Source organism: Hylaeus volcanicus, chromosome 3, assembly GCF_026283585.1.
Source record: "Hylaeus volcanicus isolate JK05 chromosome 3, UHH_iyHylVolc1.0_haploid, whole genome shotgun sequence".
Classification (NCBI taxonomy): domain Eukaryota; kingdom Metazoa; phylum Arthropoda; class Insecta; order Hymenoptera; family Colletidae; genus Hylaeus; species Hylaeus volcanicus.
In genome coordinates this window covers 10,600,144-10,617,339 of record NC_071978.1, presented here as the reverse complement: position 1 = coordinate 10,617,339, position 17,196 = coordinate 10,600,144, and the positions used below count along the sequence as shown (strand labels likewise).

General features: G+C 35.3%; 3 protein-coding genes across 3 annotated transcripts in view; 1 reads left to right on the top strand and 2 right to left on the bottom strand.

The window, feature by feature from the left end:
* Positions 1-17,196, top strand: part of LOC128874408 (adenylosuccinate lyase) — a 36,822-nt gene that overhangs the window by 5,268 nt on the left and 14,358 nt on the right. The window lies entirely within an intron of this gene.
* LOC128874407 (uncharacterized) lies at positions 17-7,495 on the bottom strand. The gene is made up of 10 exons (XM_054119186.1): positions 7,262-7,495; positions 7,102-7,192; positions 6,399-6,608; positions 5,687-5,862; positions 3,577-3,719; positions 3,114-3,249; positions 1,818-2,597; positions 869-952; positions 669-747; positions 17-180 (listed from the first exon to the last, which is right to left on the bottom strand). The coding sequence occupies exons 1-10, from the start codon at positions 7,420-7,422 to the stop codon at positions 160-162; spliced, it is 1,881 nt and encodes a 626-aa protein (XP_053975161.1). The 5' UTR covers positions 7,423-7,495; the 3' UTR covers positions 17-159.
* On the bottom strand, positions 8,578-15,548 carry LOC128874411 (uncharacterized). The gene is made up of 4 exons (XM_054119190.1): positions 15,009-15,548; positions 13,268-13,479; positions 12,873-13,058; positions 8,578-10,166 (listed from the first exon to the last, which is right to left on the bottom strand). The coding sequence occupies exons 2-4, from the start codon at positions 13,355-13,357 to the stop codon at positions 9,936-9,938; spliced, it is 507 nt and encodes a 168-aa protein (XP_053975165.1). The 5' UTR covers positions 13,358-13,479; positions 15,009-15,548; the 3' UTR covers positions 8,578-9,935.

The window sequence follows — 17,196 nt, the reverse complement described above, 5'->3', positions numbered from 1 at the left end:
GCAGAATCGATAGGAACTAGAAGCTAGAGGGCCCTATGTGAATTTTGACAGAAATCACGATGTGTTGAATCATTTGCAAATTCGTAATTAGAAATATCGAAGCAGTAATATTTACCTGCAGCCTTTTGCAAGCATAACAAATATTTATATCTTTTTCGTCTATGAAACCTCGCTTTTCTCCTACAAACAATCTCTATAAAATATTTCATTGAAATGTACTATTTATATTAAAGAAAGTAGAAGCAAGCACTATTCATTTATTACATTTTGACTTTTGGTTTCGAGTCATTTGCAAGACTCGCAATTATGATAATTAAATTTAAAAAATAATTGTATTTCTCTACTGTTTTTTAATAATTTTATATTTCTGGGGTTTGAAAAAGCCATGATACCAGGAGTCGAGAGATAATAAATAGTGCATGCTTTGAATCTGCCAAATATTAGCCTATGTTTCTTACACGTACAAGCCTCTCTATTATATATAATATTGATATTATATATAATAAGTTGATTAGTGAAATGTAAATGTAGGCTTAAAAGGAATGGGATTCCTTATTCATTATTACGTCTATGTATTAATAAAAACGAATCACAACTTTTCTGTTGATTTCGTTTTGCTCTAGAAATTCATCTTAGGTTTAACAATTTTAAACTTTATTTGCATTTACCTCGAATTCTGATTTACCAGTGGGTAAACCGCTATCGCCATCATCACGGATCAAAGTTTGAACGGTCGTGTCAGCATGCCTAAATATCCACATTTTGATGTTTATGGCTACTTACTTTCGTTATGAAATACAATTAATATATTCAACAAAGTAATTTTGTTAATTTTAATTCGTTCCAGTGAACGTATACTCTTGCTTACTTGAATTCACCAGGTTCAACTTTGTTTTTCTTTCGAAGAATGTGAGTTCTCTTTGATTTGGCCAAGGAAGCATCTATGACAGTTCTAGAATGTCATACGTTATCTTGAAACAGTAATTGAGTGTAATTTTATAAAAATTTGATTTCTATAAGCTGCTTCCAATAAGACAATTACGAAGTTAAGAAGTGAAACTTGTCTATAACGTGTTATTAGTTGAATTGCGACGTTTTTATACTATTCAATTTCTATTCGCGATTTACGAAGTTGGGTAACACATGAAACGAGTTTCAACCCAAGAACCGATAGACAAATAGACCTGCAAAGCAATTTCCGGTTTGCTATAAAATATGCATTGCGGCCAAATGAGATTAGAGACACGCAAAGTTGTTGCACTTTAGAAAGTACACTGCCAAAGTTGGTAGTATTTCTTTGTTTGAATAAAGTACTTCATTAATTTTATCAGAAACAAGTACATTTAAAGCATTACTTGATTTGTGTTAGGTCTAAAATATATTTGGTAATAATATAGTTTAACCCATTCACTGCCATCTACAAGATGTCTCGTAGTGCAAATTACTCAAATTACTCAACGAAAAAGTTTATAGCCGTTCGAGTCACGAATTACTGCAAAAGAAGATCGTAAGTTCTCTTTTTAAAGCAATAAATTTAATATCACTTTTTATTATCAAAATAATAACTTAGATTACACATCTGTATTAAATCATGGTGCCCATTGCAAAACGCTTTAAATTTGTCTGGCAGTGAGTGGGTTAAAAAGAAATTAATGAATTCTTTTTACAAGAAAGATTTTCGTTTAGCGGTTTAATAATAAACTTGAGGAAATACTCGTGGATAGAATTCAAATTTAGTAATGAAAATTTCCGAGAAAGATCATTTATCATTTTGATGAAAAAATAATGTGTATTAAATAATCGAATAAAAAATCTACCCTTGCGTTCCCGTGTCAGGTTTAGGCTCAGGCAGAGTGCCTTGATCCACCTTTGCGCCATCTTCTTGCTTCGTTACCGAATCGTCGAGCTTCCCGTAGCCGCTTTCGGATTTATCAGTGGAAAAGCTACTCTCTCTGTTCCCCAAATTAAATTCGCTCACAGTTGTAGCATTTGTGACAGGTTTTGTTTCCGATTTCTCCTCGTTTATTTTGGCGAGGACCTCAGGTTTTTGTCCGGCACTCGTTTCATCAGGACTGCTTCGTTTGTCTTTCATTTGATGTTCTGCAGCAGCGTTCACTTCTTCTTCCTTTTTTTCAGGTTCTGGTAATTTTGCCATCGGGTCTTTTATGGTTGTATCCACCTTGGGGTTCGGTTCTTCAGTTGTTACCCCTAATTGGTCCATTTTGCTTCCTTCAAATTCTTTCAAACGATCTATTACCTGCGCCATTTGTTGCACTGGAGATACTGGCTTCTCGTTTGTCGATTCACTTTGTTCTTCTAAAATAGACACTGGTTCCACTGCAGAAAATTCCACGGACTTTCGAAGTCCCTCTTTCTTTGCGGAGGATTTGATTTGTTTCGGTGCGAGAGGACTTATAGATTTCCTCGGTGGAGGTTTAACGGGCTGTTTCGCGACGTCGTTTGTTGTTTTTGTTTTCTCTCTCTCTGGTATCAAAATTTCGTTTTGTTTCTTCGTGGGCTTCTTTTCTCCCGATTGTTCCCTTTGAAGCGCGTTCACTTTTGATTTCTTTTCTTCAGACGAGGTAGGCGTGCTTTTGCTGATAATATATTAGGAAAATTTTAGTTTGAGTGCTCACTTTTTTAAATAGGAAAATTGATATAGAAACGTGATATTGTTAATATGTGAAAATTAGGTGGACACTTTTTCGAGATTAAAATATACAAATTTGACGAATCAAGTGGTGAAGATTGTCTTTTTTGTTGGAGATGAAATAAATTGTTTATGTTTTTGAAATCAAAGTAAATGTCTAACTTTATTAACTCACTCTGTATCGTCTTCAGTAACATTAATTAACCTAAGTAATTCAAAAGAAAACAAACTATAAAGTCCAGATATGAAAAAGAAAAAAATTATACAAAAGAACTACTTCATAATAATATTACTCTGCGTTTCGTAGATCTCACATCCAACGATTTAAGTGGTTCAGCAACTCTTATTCGATATTTTTCAATTAGTAAAAGGAAACGAATTATTCAGATAATCTGCTTCAAATGCCTCACTCTGTACATGTAAAACGATGTGTTTCGAATTGTACAAAATAAAAAAACCTTACCTTGTCTTCGTATCGTCGCCACCAGTTTGACTCGAAGTGTGAGTTTTCTTGCTGGGTGTGACAGAGTAGGATGCAAGCGTGAGCTTAGTGATCGTTCCCGCCATTCCCGTCATTTTTGGCTGTTCGTGTTGTCCACCTTCAAAAAGGCGAACGTCGAAACGTAAGATCTCGGCGGATCAATCGTTCAATGTAAGTCTTAGTCACGCGTAATTAGAGATCTCGACAAATAAATTGCAGTGTTCAGAAAGTCGAAGAAATAATCGTTTAACAACTTTTCAATCGTATATTTGTCACATTTGTTAGAGGTTTTATAATGTTGAAGGTTCACTGCGGTTGTAAGGAAACGCGGTAAGTACGTTACACCGATCGTTGATCGACGATCGTTAACTAAGGTCCAAATAAAGTCAATTGTGTTTCAAGTTATCGCCTGTACTTGCAACCTGATGAACTGGAGCTTTCTCACTCGTCAACATTCCGTAAGATTTTTGGTCCTGTTGCACCCATTTCACTTGATCCTTGGCCGGTTTTTTATCTTGATCCGATCGCTGCGTTTGCTGCTGTTGGCTTTGCTGCGGGACTTGAACTATACCTGCCACGCACCTGCAACTACATTTCAAATAAGATTAAAATCACGAAATTGAATAAATTCAGCTTTTCAGATCAAGAAATGGACTCGGTTACAAATCTTCCACAAACACACATTCCACATTCTCTCACATTCCTCCACTTTACCTACTAATACTTCATTTAATCTAAGTTCTAACCTATAACCTTATCTTTGGTCTTTTGCTATCTTTCCTTACTTTCCAATCCTTCTCTTTCTCTTTTTCTCCATCTTCCTTACTCACTCTGCCACCCTCTCGCTCGCCCACCTCTCTATCAACATTTTCTCACATAATTACAAGAATTCTAAGAATTAGAGGCCAATCATTCGAAGCTGTATCAGTAGAATTTTGTGGGGTTGTGCAATCTTCGTACTCACTTGCCGAACTATTACTCAATATATGTATAGCTATTGGTAGAGAGAAAGAAACTCGTGTATTGAGTGAACTATTGCCCTTTATTTTGTTGGGTCTCTTGACGAGGTTGTACGAGAACTGACCGGTGTTGCGTCGTATGTTTCTTGAGGAAAACGATCGGGTGTATTCTGAATTGATTTACAAAAGACTGGGTGTGTCGAAAGTAGTACGGAAGAGGGGTGGCTTCACACCCTCGCTGGCAACTACCTGCGGACTCAACGAGACCGAAGGTATCCTTTCGATGGTCACCTTCGCGTCTGGTGACCTGCTGTGGTATATTGCTGTTGCTCGAGGCTGGTAATAAACCAATCCTTAATCTGCGTATTATGCCTGTTACCTGCCGAAAGGTTCGCTGCGCGACTTTCCTAGGTCTATTCGAGGATATTTCAAAAGCATAAAACTGCCTTGAGTCTCTGTTTACGTTTTGTGTAAAGAACAGGCAACTCTTCCGAATTCTATCATTTTCAACGAACAATTGTTTCTCGAATAAATCAAACTGTATTTGTGACATATCATTCAATTTAATTAATTTCTTTTAGTTTGTGAGTGGAGAAACAGTGGTCTAGATAAAGAAAAAATTAGTATAATAAGTTCATTCACTAGAATGATAAATACACACTAAAATTCAAGTTCATAGTACATTGTAGGTAAAACTAGGTGAAAGGGTTGGAACGGTTAGGTTCAACGAATTGATGTTATACAACCTGCTACCGTACTAACTGTTACAATATTATTATTGTATCGTGTTAAATTTAAAAAAAGATGATCGGCGAGTCAGTTTGGCATTGTACGCGTTATGTAACTCAATAACTATGATCATAACTCTAGACACTAGGGAGTTCCCAGGCGTACTCTAATGTGGGTCACAGAGTCGTTTATCGTGCGATAAGTCGACACGACGACGTGCAAAGATAGATTTACCGACTTGTACATACATCCTCTTTTCTAAAGACGGAACGACCTGTCGTTCGAGAAATCTTTCTGATAAAAAGTGCACTTTACCCTAACGTTAAACATTAACACCGACATACCACTATTTTGAGGCTAAAAGTGAACAAAGAATTCCCTCAACTGGTCCCTAAGCGACCATTAGATTCCGATTAAGAATTCATCAACATTTCCGAGTACGACAGGCTGTAAAACAACCCCACGAATTTGATAGATTTATAATTTATATGGTTGAGCCATACAATTGAGGCATACGATTGTCGATGTAGTTCGAAGTGTGACTAATCTGACAATAAGTCCTTACATCTGACCTGTATTAGAATAATCGCCTAAGCAATCGTATCAAAGATAGCCCTGCAAATTATTGCACGATACACAGTTACGACTGTGATCTCTATAACCGTAGTCAAGCTTTCATAGCTTTGCCACTCGTTTCTAGAATACCTTGCGCTAGATTTAGCTACTACACCTTTGCAGTTCCCTTTTTGTCTATAATATAACGCTTCGCTTTGAATAAATTCGTTTTTGTGGTATCGCCGTTTGGTTTCTCCTCAATTTGTATTATTCAGCGACGCGGGATGCTTAAGATGGAATTACTATACTAACCCTGAACAACACGGCACTCCTCGGATAAGCTGCACGAGAGCAGGGCAGGGAGTGCATGGCGCTGATTGCATTGTAGCTTGGACGTCCGCGGTCGTCGAAAAAATTTGCATCTGTTGATTGCACATCTCGCATCTGCTCACTGTTTGCACTGGAATCTCTTTTACGCTCCGTTGGGTCTGAGAAATTTCTTATAATCATCGGAGTTATCCAGTTCGATAAAATTTTCCAACAGGAGCTTCATGGTTTTTTTTTTCAATAAAATACATCGATCGAGTACCTAACATTGTTCCATACCCAAGGATGTAACAGAAATTTCTTTTTCAAACTATGACAGAATATTCCGTATCAATAATGTTTATCTTTCAAGAAATGCAGAAAAATTGATTTTCTTTGTCAATGACAATGTTGTGCCTCCTTAAGTGTCTGACGCTGATTAGTGTACTTTGTTATTGAAAAACAAAATCCTAAAGTTCCCGTTGAAAAATCCCTTATATAATCAAAAGTGTATCAAAAAGATTAGAGCTAATTGTAAATAGGACTGTTGCATTTGTTAGGTAATTTATATGCATTTAATTTCATGCATTTAAAGACAAAATTAATCCTAGTCTAGTGGTGTCCAACAAATCCCAGTCTAACAGAATACAGCGTACGGTATTTTGCAATTACAATATTTATGTTTCCTTGTTAATTAAATTTTGCTCTTGTGACTCACTTGGCTCTCTATGTGGAATGTCCTTCGGGGTTCTGTTTGAACTTCAGCAACGTCGACTTTGGACGCTGATGGAGCACTCGTTGGACAATCGACATACTGCCGTCGATGTCCATATCCGACTTTTCGGTAAGTGTGGTCAGGAGTCGCACCCTCATCTCCAGAAGGTATTCTGAGGCTGCTGATGCTAGTCGTCAGGTCGTATTTGACCGTCTAGATTGCAGAGAGACACCTTAAAAGAGACGTTGGTACTCCAGGAACATAGATTACTTCGAATAAATTACGTTAATATTGTTTATTTTTACTGTATATTAATAGTGGTATCGTCGAATTCATTAATGATTCAAAATAGGGGTAGAGAATCTTTTGAGGGGTGGGTGTTACTTCAAAGATTTTTTATTAGACTGCACTTCTCGTATACAATTAAATTTTTGCGAAATTCTAATATGAAGTTGGTCGAACGATTACAATTTTTAATTGAAGGCAGTTGTAACTTTCCAGACATGTGTAATATTTATAGATAATAACGACCCTACACAACAAATTCATACTGTACAGAAGTTTTGAATAGTTCATTTCGCCCATTTTAAATAAATAATGGACTCTCGTTCGTATAATCTTGCAATGAAAATTTAAACAACATTATTACTCTAGCACCTCCTGTTTCGTTGTTGTTATAAAAGAAACAGGTGTTAGTTGTACTTACTTCGCACAAAGGATGACAAAAATTCTTCTTCTGGTACAATATTTCAGCCTGACTCGCGCAACAACACTGGTTGCAGCTTCGTTTCCAAAATCTGTCACACAACACGTGATGCTTCAGCGAAATAAATCTTGCAACTACATTATAATAATTAAACGCTTACGCGAGTATCATTGCGGCGTCTATTAAGAAGAGGACTGACAACAGGAGACATAGGCACAGGATTGTCATTATGTACCAAAGTACAGTGGCGGTGTAAACAAATATTAATAAAATTCCAGCAATTCCGAAAAATATTACACCCAGAAAGGAGAGAAGGAACATCTGCAATAAAAATATCCCAATTAGAAAAAGTATTCCAGGAATTGTTCACAAACACATCGTCGGGGCTAGTTTACAGGTAAAATAATCTAATTGTAGATTTCACTGCTCTAGTATGTGTGCAAGATAACTGTGGGTAACTTGTGATATTTTCTGGATGTCTCTAAGAACTTTTTTGAAGTTGGTCTTTATCTCCCCCAAAAGATCACAAATTAGCCACACATTCAACAATGACAAATTAAAAGATATTCTTCTGGGAGGAACTTGTTTATGTAGATGCGTACCGAAACTGCGACCATTTCTCCGCCACTGAACTGGCTGATCATGTCGATCGCCAGTATGAAAACGTAGATCCCCGACAGGACGATAAGCAAAATGCATGTCACAGACGATACTTTCGTGTTCCCAGCCGCAATCGTGTAAATCACAAGCACGAATATTAGTAGCACCACTAGCTAATCACCGAAAATGAATTAATAATACCATTCGTGCATCGTTGACGAAACGTCATCGCACAAGCAGAAAATGCCAGCATGGTATAGCAACGGTTTATTCAATTTTGCGTTCGATACTCACAAACTGGAATATCCTAAGAGGTCTGATAACCAATCTGACACAAGTGCTGAATCCTTGACCATCCGATTTCGCTTTGAAAGGATTTAAACGTTCGAGCCAATTACTCGTACCTGCTGTGTAGGAATTGCAATTTTTTATCATCCCGTGATATAGCGATAAGAAAAAGTGAAAGATATTTTTTTAATTTGTTAACCTTCGCGCGTCATGGTTCACTTGCTTTTACAGGAAATATGTTTTTATTCCTTTTATATCATCAAACAAACCTCCAAATAATTCATCGAGACTTCAAGTGTCATCCAATTATTTTGTTTTCTGCATCTCGAAGGCTACGGCGTTAAATTGTCACATTCGGATAAATTCTCGACTTATATTCATTTATGATCGACTTTCAGAGGATACGTCGTCAAAATGAAGGAGATGAATTTATTTATGTTAACTAAAAACCATATTTGCCCTTCTTCATTTCTTCTTCGTCATGAGATATTGAATCATTCCGAATTAAACGAAACACCCTTTCTGTAAAAGTCTAAGTTTATAAATAAAATAATTCGTTGCGGATTTTAGAATTAAATATCGCAAGTAGGCTTAAATTTATTTTTATTGGTTTCGTAGAATGCACAATTATATAAAATAACATGAATCGTTTATTTTCCGTAATTCTATTCGTATTATAGTATATGTACGTTATAAAATTTAATTTTCTTTTATATATTTTCTTACGTTCCGTACGTATGGAAATATAATCGTTATGGTAATTTGTTTTAACATACGTCGATGTAGTCCTAATATTAAATTGGACGGAATTGTTTGATAGAGGGACACGTCTAAATCGATAAGCGTATAATCGATTAGAAATTGTTTTTTTTTTGTCTTTTTATAGTTACAATTAGTACTTAATAAGAAAAAGTAAAACCATTACTTTAGTTAATAATATTCATGGCAATTCTGAGATTGAATTTTACAATCATGTATAACGTATAATACACTAAAGAGGTTGCTAGAAGTAATAAGCTATTTAATTATAGTTTTAATGCACTTAACAGGTTAATCGTATAATCATACGAACTTTGGATCGTAGCATGATGTGAATCAAAATTCATATTACTCTGTGGGTCCTATCATATCCTTAAAATATAGGGTATATTCGATCATGTTTTAAAGATCTTTGGGTGTTAGTTATTAATAAAATTCTTACACTAATGCTAAAGCTATCGAGAACGCATTGCATATAAAAATTGCTAAAAAAGAAAACGATTAAGTAACAGTTTACACAATCTAATATTCTACAATACAATTCAAATACAATACAAATTAATTTGTACATTTTCTAAAAATGCTAATACAAATGCTGTACTCTTCGTTCTTTATGTGACGATACAATAAAATTAACTCTACGTAAGTGCTACTTTTATTTAGATTGGACGGCGACAGGGCTTACACCTAATCTTTGAATATTTGGCTCAAGAATTGGTTTTCAATTGCATACAGATTTTGCTTAAATATATTATAGACTGTCGGTCGGTTTCAGGATTATTTCGTGCTCAATGAAATTTTACGAAATCTTCCTCTGGCATACATGATCTGGAACACATTCGGTGGAAATCTTTTCTGTCTTATTTGTTTCGTTTTCTTCGAAACTCTAAACGCTTCCCTAAACTCTGTTTTTCAATTTTCTCCTCTCGAAGGTCGTGAAAACGATTAGCTATATTATACTAACATGTATCTGACTAACTGTCACTCATGACGTTATCGATTCGGATATTAAAATAATTTAAACGGTACTATTATACGTTTCAGAAATATATATATATATATGATCATTTATCGCAAATTTCTTTTGGTTTATCAATTTTTACTGGTCATTAGTACGTACATAATTCTCTGGTTGGGTCATTACTGATTTTTCTGCTTTTCGTAAGAGCTACTTCCTTCTTTCCTCTTCACTCCGAGTTCTTCGACGAATACCTTATAGTGAGAATAACTTCGACGATGAAAACCAACGCGTTCACGAATGTGAACACCGCTGCCGATATGAACATGTCCATGTACTGTTTGCTCGGGTAAAATTCGTTGTTGCTGTAGTAAGGGCCGACGATCTTCCTCCAATTATAGACAATAACGCTTCCAGCGACGATGTGTAGAAGCGCGCCCACCGAGGCGAACATTATCAGCTGGAATCAGAGCAGATCAATGTTGCTTCAGAATGTATTCAGATCAATCTGTTACATATTTCAGTCTCTTCGTTACAGTCTAGCCACGCAGCGTGGAGAAAAGCTAACATGAAATAAATGAGGCAAAATATTCATAAAAAAAATGATATGATTTCTTTCCTGGCTCTATTAAAAAACTTAATTTATTGGTTAGTGTAAACGTATACTATTAAAGAAAACGTTTGCGACTTCTATTATCGCAGTCCTCTTCGATATAAAATAATTGCATAATCAGGTTAGAAGTACTTAATAAAGGAACCTGTGGTCATACACATTCATGTTCAATTAGAAATTCCAAAATAATTATTTAAGCATCTCAGGATACAATATTATAATTATAATTATTTATTCATATTTTATAATTAATTTCAAGAATCAATTTTATATTTCAATTGCCACAAAAGATTTATTTATTTATAAGATACAAGAAAACATTTTGTAAATGTTTCTCTTGCAAATTCTCAAGAATTTTTTCCATCGTAAGAAATATGTTTCTAAATAAAAAGAAAATGAGGGTTTGAATTATTCGCAAATAAGCTTTTCGACTGAATGTACCGAATACACATTTGTAACGCTAATCGTTAACGCATTGTTCTTAAAAATTGTTTATACCGTAAGGGGGACATGAAGTCGTTCGCTTTCACGACAAAGTCTCTAATTATTCTACGTGTTATCACACCGGTGTGATTTAAACGACAGCAACTGTCGCTATTTCTCGAAATAACGAGTCCTCGATATTATGAGCACATAAACGTCGCAAAAGTAGGTGATTGATAAAACGTATGGGAACCTGAACGTTGATAAGTTATGAATTTTAATCGAACTAGAACGGAACGCATAAGCGTACTTTAAACGTTTCGCTTGAACGTGGCAATTTATACATTTAGAGCAACTGAAAATATGAAAAAATGTTGGAGGTTTTGGAAAAATTCGAAAATATATAAAGTATCAACAACAAAATATATCTTACACTGTTTAAACGATAAGAGATGCTTCCATTTAAATTCCATTTCTTTATCTACATGTATAGAAATGTGAGTTACGAGAATTATCTAGGAAATCAATTAACAAATAAAACAATTATCTAAACCGAGAATTGAAACGTTCAACGTTTAATAAAGTTGAACAGTTGCGTGCAATGCTAATGGTTTTCTTCATTTACTTTCCAACGAAACGGACAAACTCCACCACTACTATTAATTGATATTTCACGGTGATGAGAATAACATTTATGGTGGATATAACAGCAAGCATTATGTCTAATTATCGTAGTAATATTTCAGAGCTTCGTGATAATAACGTGAAACTGATGATGGTTATTAAATTGTACTCAATAAGGTCCGTTTTATGATGCAAACGAGCTTATAATAGTCATTAAACTAGAATTAGTGTAATGACTTAAATTTATTAATCTAAAATGTAATATACCAAATTACAACTACCAGATCACATCGATAATTAGATCGATACAGTTACGTAGTGGTTATTCGTAATTTCCAGTGTCACTTACGAACTCGGAAAACAAGCAAACCTTCATGTGGCAGCCTTGAATACTTAATGAGGTCATTCGTGCAACATTTTTCTATGGACAATACGAACATGAAATACTGTTAGTTTCATAAAACGAAGAGAACGAAATCGATATATACATAGAAGTTAAACTTCCTTCGTCAAAAGCAAGATAAAGTTTCTTTTCTCAAGAAAAGTTGACGAAAAAGTTGCACAGTGATAAATGATTAAAGGAAGTAGTGTAAAGCGTAAAACAAACGTCTTCCTTTCCGCTTGAAGGAAAGTTGGACGATACCGATCAATATCAACTACTCCACAAAATAAAAGTTTCTTAGAACTATATATTACAAGGTGAAGATATTATGTTATATTTTATAACGAGATACATATCGACGAAATAAATAAAAATATTAAATGAATATCTAATAAAATTTTTAAAAACAATTTCTTCTGATTTTCCGAAGATTCGTCAGTCGTAATTGTTCGTGTAGTTTCAACATCAATAGACAATCATTCTTTGTCTTCAAAAGTGTTTCAGAGCTCAGCTGTTTAGAATTCCATGTTTCATACTTCGAATATGAAGCATTCCTATCCGTAGAACACGATCGAATATTCGCGTATAAATATGAAAGTGAACAATGTACTGGTGTACGTCCGAAGGACGTGACGCATCTGTTAATTATCGAGTGCATGGTATATACGACGACGTCTCAGCTGTGCAAATGGGCTAGGCTTCTGATCGAAACTAGCGAAATGCCAGAAATTTGAGCCTTGCCAGGGCGTATGTCCAAAATACTCAATCTAGGAAGTGAATCTAACACGACACTATTCCTTTTGTGTTCGTCACGCGATCCTTTGGTTGTGTTACTTCGTCAATTTATTATCGTCAGACACGCCATTTAACTTAGTCCCTAGTCGTAGGATTCTGATCCGAAAACTTTCATTTTCCTTTTGCTAGTAAACTACTTTAGACGCATGTTAGGAGTCTTTGCCTGCCTTTGATCAATATTTCATTTCTTGAATTATATACGATATTCAGAACCATTCAATCATTATCGATTGGATTTTTTCGGATTATTCTATCCCTTTGAAGTTATGTTGTTGTTTAGATAATTGGTGAAGTTAAAAATGTAAAAATACGTTGGATTTCCGACTCACCGTTCGCTTCGGTATTCTGTCCCCGAGGAAATGGCAAATGATAAAAAGGGAGTTGATTATGATGTAACCGGCGATGGTGGTGTAAATGATCGCAGCATCGTCTAGTTTGAACCTCGATCTGATCAGGATTCGTTGGAACGAGTTGAGTGGATCAACTAATAATCCGATTGCAAATACAGACAGGACCTATCGAAATTGGAAAAAAGTTCATAGTAAGTTTTGCAAAATTGAATATGTAATTTATAAATAAGCAAGATGAACGATGAATTCTTAGACTGTAATTTTTATAAAGAAGTAACACTTAAATACAGTTAGTGTTTAGTAATACTTGATCACGAATTCTATCCATAATAATTCTATTGTACATTTTTCAACAAGGGGGATGATTTACTTACAACTTCCACAATTTTCATGATAAACGGTAAGTGTCTGATTATTTTTCGTTCCTTAGGGACGCGCTGGTCCTGTGGATTTTCGTCTGCCATTCTGACTCGTCGGTGTTTTCCTTTTCCGTCACCCAGTTTGGACGATTTCAGGTTCACCCTTTGTCCGCGATCAATTCTTCCCGCTTTCTAATGGTAGTCCTCTCTCATCGAGCACATCGACCCTAACGCGATAAACATCAGAATAAACGTAGGAAGGTTGTACGTCACCCCATGAACTGGGGACAAGTGCAGACAGCAAGTGATTTGAATGCGCTGATATACGTTCTTGGCGCCTTCTGTGCTTTCACTTACACATTCGATAGTGATTACATGAATTTTTTTTTGTGTACAAGCGTCGTTCTATATTATTCATATTTCATAGTTCATATTAACTTACAGCAGAATTTTGTTATTGTAATTAATAATGATATGAAATTATATAAAATGTTGTTGTTATTATTATATTCTTATAGTACATATTATATCTATTATATTATACAAAATTAAATATTATATAGAATTATGATATACTCGAGTATAATTCTCAAATTACCAATGTTATGGAAATTACTAATTATATTAATGAATTAATTTGCTTCTTCCCCATCGAATATCGAAGATATAGTAGTATGTTTAACAGATTTGCAGTGTCCTCGGTAGTTGTAACGTTTTTTCCTTTTCTTTTTCATTTCCATTAATTGGTATGCATTTTTATTCACTTCCACTTCTGTAATTCCTGAATGACTAACAAAACTTCAACTCATTCGCATTCTTCCTTAAATATTTTACAAAGAATCGATCCGAATGGACCTATGTATCTTTTATCTCCCATATCGTTCTAATTATACGAAACTTTTATTTTTTATTTATATTATGCAATACAGGAATTCTTATTTTCCGAGAGAATTATAATTCTTAGAACACGTACATGCACATTATGCAATCAGTCGTGACTCAATGACACTGTACTCTGCACCTCGTCTCTACAGTGTCATCTCTTTCACTGTGAAAAATTTATATAAATACTATCATCAATTAAAGTCTCAAGATCTAAAAGTTTCACGAACATCGTTCTCATTAACGTAATCTACCTTGCTAAATATACGCATTGTTCGTATTATTAATTCAACAACCAGAACTACCAAGCAACTTTGACCAGTGTAAACTCAACTATTAACATTAGGTTTACGGAGGTTCAAAGTATCTTCACTACATTCTTTTAACACTTACATCAAATTATATACAATTCTGTTTGTATAATTATACTCTTATAATATATAATTAAATATATGTATAAAATAAAATATTTTCAAAAATTATAATATATAAGAGTATAACTCTTAAACTGCTAATTATGTTGATATTATTTCAAGTAACAATTTGATAGAATAGCCTTAAAAAATTAAAATATTACAAGCTTTCGGACTTAGAGCATTTATTCAAATAAACGTTTCTGACTTTCAAGGATCCCTTTAGATAGAATTAAAATTGAATATATTTCTTTTTCGATGTTTACTTTCCATGAACTACTTGAAAATAGTCTCAGACAAATATAAAGTTGTATATATGCCTGTCTCTTTATATAGCTGAACATTACCTTTACTGATTAATGAAAAATGAAAATATCTGTAATTCCCCTTTCGATATTCGCAAACCTATTAATATCGATCCCCACGTTTCCCAATTTTTCTGTTGTTACGACGGTACACACCTTTTCCCACCACGTAATCGCGGGCCACGGTCCACGTGCAGCCACTCTGTTAGATCCCCGAAGATCCTTCCTGCTCACGTGTTCACCGAATCGTATCGAAAAACCTTGTTATTGACACTTGTCTGTCAAGTTCTCGACCAAGAGAATGCCACCAAGTTTTATTCAAAGTTATTGCAATCGAGGCGAATCACCAGCACGCGAAATTTCCGTCGAATCGATCGATACGATCGCGTCGGATCGACTAGCGGCGGACGTGTCGCGACAGGTGGTCAATCACGCTGATCGTCGCTGAACGATGCGGAATCGAGCGTAAACCGTGCAGTTCCACACTGTGCCGCGGTACAACTTAAACTGGAACGCCAAGCATGACACAGACCGTGCCTACGTCGTAACGTGCAAGTTGCGCAGGCGGTTTGCTGGCTTTGTTAGCCAGGTTCACCGTATGACCGTGTCGTACTCACTTAGGTACGATTGTGTCACTGGCGCGCAATTTTTGCGAAAAAGGGTCGCGTGCGCCCTCTTCCACGAGTCACGCCTCACTCGCTGTTCCGCAGTAGAGTGAATCCACTGTCATCGAGGATTCTTCGTTCATGTTCCATTCTGTAACAGAAATTGTTGATATGAATTTATGTGGAAGAGTTGTGGGATGTCTTGAAAATTGACTGTGGGTAGTAGGCGATATTACATCTTTGATGTTTGATTCAGAAGACTCGAGATAGAAATATGTACTTTCTTGAGGAAAAGTAGGATAGTTTAGAAGATTTGAGAAATTTTGTAATTCGGTGACCGTTGAGGAATGTTTAAAAATTGAGATATTATCTATGAGAGTACAAGAGAAATAGTATAAAAGAAAACAATATTTTGAAATTGAGAAATTATACTTCATGAAGCAATTCATTATACTTCCCAACTTTTCACGTGTCAGTACTCGTGCTTCCTTTCTTGTTCGATGCACGTAAATCCGACGTAGCCAAAACAACTCACGGAATCACGCGAGCTGCGGATTTCGAAAAAGTCGCGTAATTGGAGCCTGGAACGAAGGGCGAGGTGACCGAGGGATTTAATTCACGGGCACGTGCTGTTGGTGCGTCGAAAAGCATGCATCGGAACATGTTGGACCTCACGTGACTCACGGTGTATAATTTGCGTGGTCGTATTGCGGATGTATACACGTGCAAAACCTTGGAGCACAGGCCAGCACGGCGTCTTGTTTAAACATGCATGGACGAAAGTAGGATTGAGTCGAGAGCACCCGCAAAAGCGACACAAATTTTCTTGCTTAACTTCCCTCATGCCGATTCTCTTTTTATGGACAAACAAAGTATTCGCTCGCCTCAAATTATTCTGGGTGTGATATTGTGTTTGTGTATTTCTAATATGTACTCTAATTAAAAAATAACGAAATACAAGTGAATTTGTATCGCGATAATACAGTGGGTGTAGTAAGTATTCATAAAGTTCATAAAGTCTAGCAATTCTGAAGGGATATGATCAATTTTGGGATAGCATGTACCCTCGTCCTCGAGTTCCATTATTGTTGAACAATGTTGCAAAATAAGTGATTGCTGTTCCTTCCTTGATTCCACGCGGTGTAACGTTTTTCACACGTGCCGTATTTTCTTCTACAAATATTTATTGTCGTGGAGTGACATTTTTCCACGAGCAGTTGTATCTATTGTGACGAAACATAATACCGAGACTTTCAATTAGTTTTTCCTTTGGAGGAGTGATTAAACTCGAAAGAATTAAAATATATTTTTTTATACTTAAAGAAGTATTAAAGTTTGATCACAATTACTCTGGAGAATTTTGTTTCAAAACAAAAACATGTAGGTGGTAATTGCTCTGAGTTATAAATTACTCAAGCCAGTTATTTTTATTAACAATGCATGAAATAATTAATGAAAGGAATTGTTGAAACGATGCTTAGATAGTACAATTTAATTTTGCTTGAATTGGAATGGTTATTTTCACTTCAATAATTGTAGGTACTAATTCGTTAATAAAAAAATTGTTAATAAAGAAATTGTGAGTAGAAATTTATATACGTTAGTTCATTGCACAACAATTGACAAAGTATGTTACAGAAAGTTGTAGCGCTTCGACCATGACATCGCAAACGTATCGCAGTCTAAATATTTTAATGGTTAAAAATATGTCAGTAATTGTACGTATGATAATTATGGAT